The sequence below is a fragment of the Halichoerus grypus genome, chromosome 13, assembly GCF_964656455.1.
Source record: "Halichoerus grypus chromosome 13, mHalGry1.hap1.1, whole genome shotgun sequence".
NCBI classification, from domain to species: domain Eukaryota; kingdom Metazoa; phylum Chordata; class Mammalia; order Carnivora; family Phocidae; genus Halichoerus; species Halichoerus grypus.
The window spans coordinates 11213430-11227912 of record NC_135724.1 but is presented as its reverse complement, the minus strand read 5'-3'; the positions used below and the strand labels follow the sequence as shown (position 1 = coordinate 11227912).

At 36.3% G+C, this 14483-nt stretch overlaps 1 protein-coding gene across 3 annotated transcripts in view; it reads left to right on the top strand.

Moving 5' to 3' along the window:
* Positions 1–14483, top strand: part of CDH7 (cadherin 7) — a 127816-nt gene that overhangs the window by 76720 nt on the left and 36613 nt on the right. For all 3 annotated transcript variants that reach the window (XR_013443269.1, XM_036120071.2, XM_036120070.2), the window contains exon 7: positions 6295–6548. Coding sequence is in view for 2 of the 3 variants with exons in the window: in XM_036120071.2 (XP_035975964.2) it covers positions 6295–6548 (254 nt within the window). In the remaining variant the exon portion in view is untranslated. The remainder of the gene's footprint in view (positions 1–6294; positions 6549–14483) is intronic.

Genomic DNA, 14483 nt, shown 5'->3' with positions numbered 1-14483 from the left:
AATAGGGCATCTGTATGTGCTGATCGGCTTTACCTAAAGGAAAAGTAAATTTTCTTGTATCTTCATGACAGGAGGTAGTTTTACAACTTGGAGCAAGGCTCAGGCTGAAGGTTGGCTCCTACCCTCCCAGCAGCTAGCAACTAGAGGCTCTATCTTCCTTGATGATGACATTTCAAAGAAATGACTCCCTGTTTTTTGTTTTTTGTTTTTTGTTTTTTTTAATTCTATTATGTTAATCACCATACATCATTAGTTTTTGATGTAGTGTTCCATGATTCATTGTTTGCGTATAACACCCAGTGCTCCATGCAGTACGTGCCCTCTTTTTCTTGAGGAAGACATTCCTGGGCTGTAAAAATGTCAAGAAACTTTTAAAAAAATTTCCATCTCAAAGGGGCAAAGAATGGACTTACAATACCTGTTTTCTAAACTAACTGCTCTAAGAAAGGGGAGGTCAGGGGCCAAGAGCAGGAAGAAGCCTGTCTAAATTCAGGCAAGGGGGGAAAACACTAAGACTCTCCCGCACAACCCAGGGAAGGGAGAAAACAAAGGCAGCAGAGTAGTTGTCCATAATAAAGGTATTTTTTGCTTTTGAAAAGTACTTCTGGGAGTCACTTTAGAACTCTTATCATTGTATTTGTACAAAATTATTCTTGCGGAGAGACCTTTTTCAAGGTTATAGGTCAGTTTTAAGGATCTGGACAGTAGATTTATTTAGAGTAAAATAATTGTGAAGGGAAAATTGTGATTGAGGGTTATTTTTCCATAGGTATGGCCTCATTTAAGCCCATTTACTTAGGGGAAAAAAGATTTATATTGGTTTGATCAACAAGGAGGGAAGATATTGAAAGCAACAGAATATGCTTTGATCCAAAAGACAGCTGGAATCTCTAGAAAAAGAAGTGTTTTTAAAAATGACAAACAGTCTTAGTGCTTTTGTACAAAATCAACATTTAACATAGACACTAAATATATAGACAGGCACATGTGTGTATGTGCGCACACTCTCTCTCTCTCTCTCTCATCAGCCCTCTTGGTACCATGCCACGTTAAGAAGAGCAGAATGAACAATTTCCAAAAGAAGAGTTTAACTTGGATCAATTCCTAAACCTCAACACCAGCATTGCCCAAAAGTGCAAGATCTAAAAGGAGGCCATTGAGCTTAATGAGAGCACATTTGGCTGTAGACCAGAAGCCAAGCTATATGGAGAAAGAAAAATGCAGTGCAGTGATTTTATTAAATGGACTCAAGATTATGTTTTAACTTAGGTTTTACTTTTGAAAAGGCTAAAAATGGCAGGGGAACTATTCAGACCCCGCTATTAATGATAGGTTTTGTTTTTTGTTTTTGTTTTTTTTTTGCTTTTTTTAATTCAAGCCATCATATTATAAACTGACTTTACTGAAGACGTACGCCTAAGTGTCACGGGCGAAACATAGAAGAGGAAGACATGATTTTAACTTTCATTTAATTTGCTTATAATCTAGCAGGAAGTAATGGCACTAAGAATAATATAATAGTAACAAAGTGAATATTTATACAGCAGTTACTCAGTGTCAGTTGATGTTCTAAGTGTTTTAAATTTAGGAATACTCTACAGCAAACCTATAAGGTTGGTCAGGTGGGCAGGTGCCTAAATGTGATAATGCCATATAATAAGAGACCCTAGTTACTCTTGGATCCTGCTTTCTATAGCAGGAAGGAAATGGGTGGTGGGTGGACATGGCCTTGACTTCACATAGTGTGTCTTTCCCCTCTACACATGTAACTTTGGACTTTCACTGGAACTCTCTGCTGTTTGGATTTCACATCGATTAATAATACCAGCCCTGCATCTTTTTTAAATGCACGTTAAAGATGTGTATAAAACTTCCTGTTTATGGTTAACTTTCCATATAAAGAAGTTTTACTATTCATTAGGTAAGGGGATTATGGGAACGTTAATAAAGAAGGTGATAGTGGGTCTCCATGAGATTTCAATAAGACAAATGGAAGACAAAATTATGTGAAAGGAGGACCAGCAGGTGATATGAACTGGAAGACACAAAGTGTGCTGCTTATAGTGAATAGTTCATTTCAATTGTGGTAAAAGGGATGGGAGGGAGAAGGGTGAGCATCTAGTCTGGAAAAAGAAGCTTATTATCTTGGGCTCCTTAGATCGGGGTTGACAAATAACTGCCTGTTTTTGTATAGCTCAAGGACTACGGATGGTTTTATATTTTTAAATGATTGAGAAAAATGGAAGGAAGACGAATGTGTGATATGTGAAAGTTCTATAGAATTTATGTTTCATTGCCTGTAAATGAAGCATTATTGGCACACGGCCACACTAATTCATTTATAGGTGGCAGAGAATGTACAACCTGCAAAGCCTAATTATTTAGTATTATTTCCTTACAGGAAAAGGTTGTTCACCCCTGCCTTCATTATACTGCTTATTTTTTTAATTGTGTTATTCTAATTCCAGTATAGTTAACATAGTGTTATATTAGTTTCAGGTGCACAGTAGTGATTCAACAATTCTGTGCATTACTCAGGGCTCATCCCCTTCACCTATTTCACCCATCCCCACCCACCTCCCCTCTGCTAACCATCAGTTTGTTCTCTGTAGTTTTTTTTTTTTTTTTTTTAATCCTGCAGTTCATCATCTCTGATGGCAAAAATGTAAACAGATCTATTTTATAGTCTAGGAAATAATATACCAAACAAGCTTCTTCTCTCAGTGTCTCTGATATACATGTCACTTGACAGATGAAAGCACAGCTTCTACAGGTCCCAGAAAGGCTCTGTGGGGTCAATGGCTTGGGTCTGCATGACTCCCATTTGAATCCGGGTTCTTATTCACCCTTTATTGCTTGCTATTGTGGGCCACAGTGTGAAGAATGATTTGGTTTAATTTCCACTTATATATAGTCCCCAGTGATATGTAGTTCCAATATTGGATAGAATCTATTTAGACATTACCTTTATCTCCTTCCTTTTACTCTGTGTTTCCTCAGTTGTTAAACTTTTTTTTTTTTTTTTCCAAGTAAAACCTTGTTCATTAAATCTAATGGTTCTGGAACGTATTGCTTAGATAGAAGTCAATAAGAGAGAAATAGGAATTAAAATTTTATTGCAAAAGCTTTCTCTTCAATGTGTTTAACAACCCTATCTATCACACCACACCCCTCTTTGAAAAGTAGATGTCTGGTTGATTCTGATTTGCTCTGGAAATCATTTTGTGTAGCAATTTCTTTTGTCTGTAATCTTGATTCATAGCCTTTCATACGAATTCTTTTATTGCTCTATTTTCATAATAGCTCTTAGGCAACCAATCATCACGCATGATACTGTGTTTCATTATGACTCAGTGGCATCCAGATGTCTATACCTCATGTTGTTGCCTTTTAGACACATTAAAAAAGTTGCTATAAAATAATCGCATTCATTTGTGCAGTAAATTTTAAATTTTTCTTTCATATGCCAGTCAAACTTTTACTTGAATACAGAAATACTTGTTATCCCTTTTGATAGAGCTGAATGAATATCTTAAAAGTGGTTGTGGTTTTGAATTGATTTAAAAGGAGATGGTAAACAGGATTTTTAAGACACCTTCTGTCATACAGAGACACATACTATATAAAAATAAGATTTCTCTCATTATTTGTCAGTTTTATAAGTAATATAAGAACAAAATACACAGGTTAATATCCAAGCTATTTGTGAGTATGTTTGGAGTAAGTAAATGCATTTAGGTAAGGAATTTTTTTTAATCCTTAGCAATACCCAAGTTAAATACTAGATTACATGTGTGGGTACAACACAGTGTTAATGCAGAGGTCAGCCTTCTTACAAGAGGCTTTGCATCACAATTACCCAATGAGCCTTCTTTTTTTAAAGACTTTATTTATTTATTTGAGAGAGAGAGAATGAGAGAGAGCATGAACAGGGGAGAGAGAGAGGGAGAAACATGCTTCCCGTGGAGTGGGGAGTGGGGAGCCCAATGCAGGACTCGATTCCAGGACCCTGAGATTATGACCTGAGCTGAAGGCAGATGCTTAACTGACTGAGCCCCCCAGGAGCCTCCCCCCCTTTTAAAAATACATATGGTTGGGCTTCTTCCTGGATCTGCTGAATCAAAATCTTCTTTGAAGGGGCCACACATGTGTCAGAAAACTCCCCTGGATAGTTCTGATCCTCACATTTGGTTGAGAACCATTGCACTGGAAATATTTTTAGGTAATAGACAAAAAAGGTAGCATCATCAGAATATCACTGAATTTGTTAATAAGGTGGTGTTTAGGGCACTGTGTACCACATGCCCCTGCATTTTCATATGAAAGTTCAGAAAATTAAAAGTGCATTTTCCTGTAGCAATTCTAAGAAGTGTTTTGTGGTAAAGAAAACCAATATACCTGACTATTCCTTCTCCCACCCCTCCTTTTGGCTATCAGAATTCCCTGGGGCAAAAGTATAGTTCAATTTTAAGGCTCTGTGTCCTGGAGATCTGTGGTCTAGTTTTTTTCTAATTCAACAAGAATTTATTGAGCCCCTTCTATGTACTGAATTCATAATAGGCCCTGGGAATGCTAGTAATTAACAAAACAGTCTGGAGCTTACAATCTATTGGATGAGACAGATGTGAAGCTAGTAAACATTTAGTAAGTGCTCCCTGATCTAGATACTGTAAACCTATTTTTGAGTATTGATTTATATATTTTTCCCTCAGTATTAATCAGAGATGAGCCATGAAGACTTTTATGTAACATATATCTGCAAATACACACACATCTATATTTGTATATTTTGTATGTACATGGATTTCTGTGTGCACATGTTTTATATAAACAGTACATATATATACTGTTTGTCATATAGACATACATATAACATACATACATACGGTGTGTCTCTCTCTATATATCCTATTTTCTATTTACACGACTACATTGTTTTGTTTATTTTAGTCACGTGCCCATGTACATGAGATGAAATTGGATTCCCATTCTCAACATTACATTTTAGCCCCTTTTCCCTAATTCTTTTTCTGTTACATAACCATTAGGTAAAAATTACAATTAAGTAAACCATGCTTTATATTTGGTAGCATTTCGGTCCATTTCTTTACTTTTTAAAAAATTATTTTTGTTTTATCTCCTTGAATGTAAGGAATATTTTGGGACAGTTTTTCAGTGGTGAGATTGAGATCAAAAGTCATAAAAATCTGGGGTGCCTGGGTGGCTCAGTCGTTAAGCGTCTGCCTTCGGCTCAGGTAATGGTTCCAGGGTCCTGGGATCGAGCCCCGCATCGGGCTCTCTGCTCCGCGGGAAGCCTGCTTCTCCCTCTCCCCCTGCTTGTGTTCCCTCTCTTGCTGTGTCTCTCTCTGACAAATAAATAAATAAAAATCTTTAAAAAAAAAAAAAGTCATAAAAATCTGTGACTCTGTATTTGAAAATAGAGAAAGCATTTCTCTTTCTCTTCTCTCTCCTTGAAAAAGAGAAGCATTTTATTGTCACAAACAACTTCAGCATATTGTATATATAATTTTTTTTTTCACAGATGGTGCTTTCCTAGGACAACATTTAATTGCCCTTACAACTTTTTAAAGCTACCAAATGGTTTAACTTGGGTCACTATTTTTGAGTAAAGTGTTGACATGTTAATCCTCTTGGAAAGTTGCAGAACTGAGATTTTGGAATATAACTCTCAACCATCAGATACAAACAGAGACACAGTGTATACTGGTTGAGGAATTGTGGAGAAAGAAATTGTGCTTCATTGAGAATTGGCTGTGTTTTCAGACAGCACAAACTCAACATCCCACCTATGCAGTGTGGCTGCCTTTGGAGCACCTAAAAGCTCAGGATTGTAATGGAGTCCCTGAAATCAATAAAGATGACCTTTTAAATGAGAAATCCAGTGGAAAGTTATATTTTTCTTTCTTTTTAATGTGCACCCCTGGATAGTGCAGTTAAATTACATGGTTGAAGGATATTATATTGATGTCCCTGTTGGAAAGAGTTTTCAGCCTTATCGGTTGTCTTTCAAATAATATTCTAAAGACTTGCTTTTGCCCATGCAATGCACGGCAGCAGAGTGGATTAAGTTAGCTCCAAAGCACTTACCATTGTCTATGAGCCAGAAAAGCAGCAAGGATTCTGATTGGCATTATTATTTATTATTTGTGAATGCTGATGGTGCATTTTCGTGGCTAAGTCCTTTCTATGCTTATTAACATTCATAAATGAAAAGGCTCTGCTTAGCTGACTATTTAATTGGTAATTTAATTTCCCTAATAACTTTCTTTACAGGACCTGGATTTTGAAGCCAAAACAAGTTACACACTCCGGATAGAAGCTGCAAACAAAGATGCCGACCCTCGCTTTCTGAGCTTGGGGCCATTCAGTGACACGACAACAGTGAAGATAATTGTGGAAGATGTGGACGAGCCCCCCGTGTTTTCCTCACCTTTGTACCCCATGGAGGTGTCGGAAGCTACCCAAGTTGGGAATATCATTGGCACTGTAGCAGCTCATGACCCAGATTCTTCCAACAGCCCTGTGAGGTAAAAGCTCATTGCTCTTCTTTCCTGCAGTTTATAACAATGTGCTTTATTCACAACTCATGTTTCTATATTATGATGCTTTTGATTCACAGCAAATGAAGACCAGTTTTGTATATATATTGAGCCATTGAGCCATAGCAGTGGAAGTGAAACAGGATCAGAACAACTCGACATTTTACTAATTTAAAAAAGTTTCACCTGATTATTCAAGGCCGTTATTATGTAGCAATATTCCTAGGCATTCATTATCATCCACAAGCCATAGCTGATGTTCCTATTGAATCAATTATCCTGAGCTCTTTCAAAGCAAACTGTGTTCAAAGATGAAGTGATGTATGTCCTAGTTGTAGGATATGGACATATATTAGAAAACTAATTTTATAAACAATTAAAATTAGGGATTAACTTAAGCAAATCATTTTTTTTTTTTACATATTGGTCTATTTGGGTAGCATATTTTTTAGTTTATTATTTCCACTTGTAAAAAATTAAACAATACTGTATAAGGACTATTTTTCAAATGTTTTATCAGTAGTCCTATATCGAGACTAGACACATGGTTCTAAGCAACTGATCTCTTTACGACTAACAGAGTGATGATAGATAAGCACTTCAGAATACCACAACATTCAGTTTCACACTTTTTACTTCTAATTTACAACCTGAGATCTACATGTATGTTTTTGTGTATGTGTGTGTTAGTATGTGTGTGCATATGATACATCTTTTTAGGTGAATATTTTACAGAGAATATACTTGAAATTACTTTGTATTACATGTCTTAATTTGCATTCATAAGTAAAACTTTTTAATGTGACATTTTGGACTTTTTTTTTTACAAAGTCTAATAAAGTACAAAAATCAGTTAAGGTTTTATATTCAGATACATTTAGCTTATAAGCTAACCACAGTTTTTTAGATTTAACTGCTGTCTGGCAATGCTAAGTGCTTTTGAGCTAACTTCTGAGCTAAGTTTGGACATTGATGACAAAGTGTAATGAAAAATATCTGTAATTTAGACAATGATTTTTAGTTAAGAAAAGCATAATCTTTTACCTCCCTAAAATAATAAGCTTATTTAGGCATATATAACTGCTCTCCTTTCCTTCTCTTTTGTCTGTTATTAATATCATAGTCTAATGTAGAATTTGCATAAAATAATTGTTAGTTCAAAAATGAAGTCATACTTAGGCGCCTGGGTGGCTCAGTTGTTAAGCGTCTGTCTTCGGCTTAGGTCATGGTCCCAGGGTCCTGGGGTCAAGTCCCACATCGGGCTCCCTGCTCCGCAGAGAGCCTGTTTCTCCCTCTCCCACTCCCCCTGCTTGTGTTCTCTCTCTCCTGTGTCTCTCTCTGTCAAATAAATAAAATCTTTAAAAAAAAAATGAAGTCATACTCATCATTTCCATCTATACAATAAATTCAGGCTCTATGGATGACTATATTATTTTTAACACAATGATGATAAACTATTCCTAAGAATATAATCTTCTGTGTAATAGAACATTTGAAAGTCACAAATGTACCAGATAGAACAAGCCTTCCCCTTCTCCCTGTAATAGCCCAGCCTTCATTGCCAAAACAGTTTCCTGACTTAAGCATAGCTCCATCCACCAAGTCTTGTTGACTTGCAAACACTTGAATTTGGGGTTTGTTATAGCATCACCTCCCTTACTGAAACACATAAGTCTCCTCCTCTTATGATCAGACACAGCATGATTGTAGGCATAGATCAGCTACTTGGAATAGTCTCACTTCTGCTTAAATCATTTAATTTCATGGGGAGAAAGGGAATGCTTTCATGAAGTCGGAGATATAAAAAAAGAGACACTAATACATAACATAATTCAGTACTTGAATGAGAGAAGTTAAGAAATCTTCTTTCTTCTTTTTCCTTTACCCGTTTCCTTGTGTATCATCCTGCTAAAGCCTCTCCACATCAATATTTCACTTGTTATAATATTTTATTTGAAAAATGCAGCATTATATAATAATTTGGGGAAGAAGGGAGAGTAGGACCAAGTGGTAAGTGACTTGAGTTAGAGATGAAGTGACCTCCAGGTCTCCTCACTGAAGCACAGATATAGAAAGGTCAGAAAGTGAACTCTGCTGATTTTAGAGGTAAAGATCTCTGTGGCTTTCATCAATGAAAGAGGCTGGCCAGGAATTTATTTTTACCTCATTTTCATTTTCTTAAGGCTGATGAAGGTGACCTGAAAGGTCAGGTTAATACTAGCTTATGTCAGTTTTTGAACACCTTAATCTCACAATTAAAGAGGTACAGCCTTTGTTCCAAGTGGACTAAAATGTTTTTTTTTTTTGTGTGTGTGTATTTCTTTTACTTTTGTAAAATTAATTTATTGACTTAATATTTACTACTTGTATTCTTGAAACATTTTTATACTATTTTTTATAAGGTCGCTCTGTCATTCATGGCTGTTTTTTTTTCTGGATTTGTCTTTGATATATTTCTCCTCTCCCGTTTATTTGTGATATCCTTTAAGAGGCCAAGTTCCTCATCTTGTAGTTTGATGAGTGTGTACTCCTGTGCATTTTCTAGAATACTGGTTCTCTTCTCAGTGCTGCTATTTACCAAGTGACCTATGGAATGCCACTTAGCCACCTAAGGTTCCCTATGCCCAGTAAGAAGGAAAAGCAAACCCTATCCCTGCTTTATCCCAAGTTTTTTGAAGATTAAGTAATAAAGGGAAAGTAACTAATGATTTTAAACTGAGAATCATGACTTTAGTATTAGGAAGTATTATCATTTTACATTGCTATTATTACAGTTTTTTGTGTTTGCATCCCATTTTTGTTTCAAGGTCAGTAAGTCAGCAAAAGGAGACATACTTTACAAGCAATTGTATTGGTGATCCGTATTGAAATTTGTTTTGTATTCACATATGTTCCAATATAGAGACAATATACACAGTTTAATGGACGTAAATATGTGTTTGCATTGGGCACTCAAGTTCCTGTCAAAATGTAAGCCCTCCTTCAACAAATGCCATGGATGGGCAGGGGGCATGGTCTGCTGAGATCCTAGGATAAGTGAATTTCCAGATTGAGATAGAACCTGAAGAGTCTTAGGATTGTGAGCTTTGTGCTCACATTGTGGTTCTTAGAGGAATGGGAAAGTAGTATTTGTTTCATTGTAATTGCTTAAAATTAGGCCAATAGTACTTGAATTGTAAACCAGGATGGGAAGTTGGATAATTAGTATTTAAATTTATTGACATTTTTTGTAGTATAATACTAAAATCTAGCATATGCTATTTATATTTGGAATATTTACCAATATGTGGAGTGAGAGACTAGAATTCTAGAAAGAAATACATTTACTTTCCTCCAGCAAGGCAAAATTGAGAGCCTCCTCTTACATGATCCCTGCCTTGCTCAGCACTTTTTATTTTTACCTACTTTTGACACCAGCCAAAGCTATGAGTAACTCTTCTCTGTGCATCTGCCCTTTCTTTAAAGAGGACTGAGACACCTACATCACCATAAAGCATTTTGGCCATCTAGAAGTATAGTAGCAATAGGTGGAAAGATTAAATGAACTCAGAGCCCATTGCTTAGCAAGAATATAACATCATTGTGAACTGTTGTATCTTCGTTATAACTTGTCTAGCATCCAGGTTTGTTACCTCCCCCACCGTGTCATGTATACATTGTTTTCCTCTTCCCAAATAGAAACTAGAAGCCAAAAGTGGAAATTAGATGATAGTTGAGATTACTTAGCTGGGGGTGGGGGGGGGGGGGAAGACAACACAAGAAGAAGAGGCTTTTTCTTTCTTTTTTTTTTTTTTTAAAGATTTTATTTATTTATTTGAGAGAGAGAATGAGAGACAGAGAGCATGAGAGGGGGGAGGGTCAGAGGGAGAAGCAGACTCCCTGCCAAGCAGGGAGCCCGATGCAGGACTCGATCCTGGGACTCCAGGATCATGACCTGAGCCGAAGGCAGTCGCTTAACCAACTGAGCCACCCAGGCGCCCGAAGAAGAGGCTTTTTCAAAAGCAAAAGTAGATAATTATGGTCTAGCATACTTCTGGCTTTTTATGTTTTTGTAGTTGTTTACTAGTTCATGTAAATTTTGGTCCTGAATACCAAATATCAGGGTTTATCTGTTGAACTTGGAAGGACAGGTCATGTTCTGCTGATGATTTTGATCATCTTTCTGAATGGTAGAAACTTCACCTTCATCAGTGAGGTGGTAGATGTTGTAAGAGCAGCCTAGAGTCTGGAGCACACTTCATTCCTCATGTCAGCACTGGGAGATGGAGCAGTGCATCAACACACATTTATTAAGAACCTGCTTTGTGCACAGTGCTAGGGAGAATATTGACAGGAAAAACAGAGATGAATAAAACATTTTCTCTGACCTCAAGGAACTTAGAATCTGGTTGAAGACATAAGATCCCATAAAAGTTAAACACAATGAGGGAAGACAGTGTCAGAACTGTAACATGGCCAATTGTGAGATAAATGGTAATCACTCTGAGCTCACCGGACAGGAGGCTTCATTTGAAGAAGTGATAGCATAAGCAGGGCTCTGAGGGATGGCAGGATTTGAACAAACCGAGAAAACATTATGCAAAGTCTGTTTATGTTTTATTTAGTTATATACTAAGAGTCTACTGCTGTTTTATGAAATCAGCAGATTTACTTCCATAGGCAGCACAAGCCCAAAGTCCCTATACTAAAAATAGGCAATGGATTGAAACATGATATTATTACAAATAAGATCAGATGTGACGAGGGTTTCATAAAAATTAATGGGGATTATTTTCAACATTTCTAACAATTTAAATACAGAACTACATTTGTATTTATGCTTAAGAATACCACGATAATAATACTTACCTGCAGGCTCTTTTGGCATTCCTGGTATTATATGTTCTCAGATCAAAGGTAACAAAATAGTATCAGATATTACATTATGTAGTGTGACTAGTATGAACGCATTTGGGATGTTTGAATAATTCAGTGTGTAGTTTTTTAAGGAGCTTATATGCATGCATATATTCGTACATATTACTTTAAATTATTTGTTACTATTCGATTTTCTAAGAAATTAGCCAGTAACATACAGAAAAATAGTGGTTCATGTGAACAGTAACAGAAATCAATTCTATCAGGAAAACATGAGCTATAATCCATTTCAAAATGCTGCCCAATTTAATATAACTAGCACTAAAAATGAAAATATATCTGTTCGGGTATGGTGAAAATTTTTTAAAATGTGTTTTTTGTTATAGTAATGTAATTAAGATCTAGAGATAATTTTCAAAATGTGTTAAGTAGGAAATTCCTAATCTATTTGATCCATTTTTCCATCTTTTATGATATTGCTCTGGAATTAGAACTCGGCTCGGAGCAAAGGTCTTCTGAGTTAGCTTTTTTGAAGACTCCGGGTAAAATGAATTTATTAAAGATTACATTTCTCTTGATTTGTCCCTTATAGTATTTTCCACATTTAAAATGCTTATTGAAAAGTGTGATGAATAGAAGAATACAAAATCCATAATGTTTTTGGTATGAGTCTTTGGGAACTATACATGAGGTGGAAAGCTTAAGGAGCTATATTTATCTTGAACTGTACTGTTAGCATTCTTTAGTTGCAATAACAGAAATTGGCATTGGTAACTGAGAAAAAAGGAAAAGGAATTTATTGAAATAATTGGGGATAGCTCACAGAGTTAAAGGAAAAATTGAATAGCCGGTCCTCAGAAAAGAGAGGAGTAAGGTTTTTCTATAAATATGAGCAGCAAGAGTGAGCAAATAGTCTTTTGAGGATGCGGCAGTGGGACGAACCCGTGCCAACCCTTTTCTTTTCTCATGGCCCTCTGTTTAAGGTTCACAGTTTCTTGGAAAGTTTTTTGGCCTGTCTTAGGACGTGTGTACTGTCTCTTACCCAGGAAGTTCTGGGCATCTTGATTGTGAGTACTGTCAAGATTGCATGAGATTGGGAAGGTTTAAATCGCCAAAGGAATATTGAGTTGTCATTATCAGAAGGGGGTGAGAATGCAAACAGTGGCATCACTAAGTACTAAACTCAGTGGTTATTTTAAAGAAATTTCTGGTTAAGGTCCTATAAGGCAAGTATTATCATCTCTTTATTGTAATAAATCTGCCCCCCCCACCTCGGTCACACAGTTAGAACATGTGGTTCCAGGATTTTAGCAAGGTCTGTATCAGAACCTTTCTACTCCTTGGAGCAATACACACACACACACATACACACACACACACACACACACATACACACACACACACACACACATACACACACACACACATACACACACACACACATGCACACACGTGCACACACACATACACAAATATCTTAAGAGATTAAGGTTTCAACTCAAATCATTCAGCTATTTCTGTTGTTCAGGTTTGTCCATGTATATTTATCACATTATCTTTGGCCATGTGGGGAGTAGCAGTGATACATTTGTGTTAATCTAGCTCACTCACCCACATGTCCTATTTTAGAGCATTGACATGCATATCAATAGCTGGGCAATAAGAATGCTCCTTGGGAAGAGCATTTTGATTGATCTCCATAGCTTATGAAACAGCAGCAATGATAATAACAGGTGCTTATTAAGGAATTCATTGTATAGCAGATGTACCGAACACTAAGCATATACAGATGTTTAAGATGTGGTCCCAGCCTTCTTGTTATCTAGCTATAGAAGATACTGTATACAAAAACTTATTTTAAAACATCTAACGTTAAATCTGGAAATGAGAAATCATCTCATAAAACCTTCTCATTTTGCAGCTAAAGAAACAGAAGAGTATAAATGGTCAATGGAAAGCTCAAATAAGTACAGTAGGTTAGTGGCAGGGTCGTGGCTATAAATTTTGTCCTTTCATTCCTACTACGTGGTTTGTGGTTGTGAGCACAAAGTCCACAGATCCTACATACTGCAGAGTTTCTTAAAAAGGCATAATTTGTAAATTGTTTTTGCTTTAGTTTTTGTTTTTAGTTTAAATTAAAATAAAATAATTTTTTTAAAAAAAGTTGTAAGATCTAAGGAACAGGGAGATCCAAATATGTGTCCTCCAACTGTTCACTGCATTAAACATTAAAGAATTTTAGTGACAGCCTGTATTCTTTATACAAACCAAGAAAGGCCAATTATGGATTATATGTGTTTGTTATATTTTTAAAAACAGAATGGCTTTAGTGAACTAAACTTCAGAGATTTTGCCTTGACTAAGAATTTTTTTTTTTTCTTGGCAATATACTATAGGTACATCCTTGATTTCCCTGTACTAAGTGCACTAATTTTTGGTTTGATCCTAGGGAAATTACAGTTACAAAAATATGCAGTGACTCTCTGTGATAATGTAGGACAATTGCTAAGATCAGACACATACAAAATTTTAGAGATCTCTATTTCAACTCACTTTACTGATTAATAAATTTGAGCTGAGGGATTAAATGACTGGTAGTTCCTACAAGTAGTCAGATCAAGCTTGGTGCTAATATCCCAGGGTCTCCTGACTTTGAATCCTGGGGTCCCATAGTCACATCACATCATTCTACATTATTTTTATGATAATTTCCAAAATTATTACTAGTGTGATATAAGAGAAACTTGATACTGTGGGGGCAAGGGGGAGATGCGTGGATTGAGGGTGAAGAAAACGGTTGGGTTGATAAAAATTTAAAAATCTTAGCTTTTAGGTTTAAATCTTTCTGCTTTCTGATACTATTCTTGGGCTTTCTTTCTAAAACCATTACTCATTTTCTTCAAAATGATGTATGGCAGGACCCTGTCCCATGAGCCTTCCTTTTCCTCACAAATAAACCAACCACATTCTAAACCATTTGCTCTTCTCCACAAGCAAAGCCCCAAAACTCTGAGGCCTGAGGGTCTCTGATTTTAGGCAGGAGCGCAGTTCTCCAGGATGGCAATT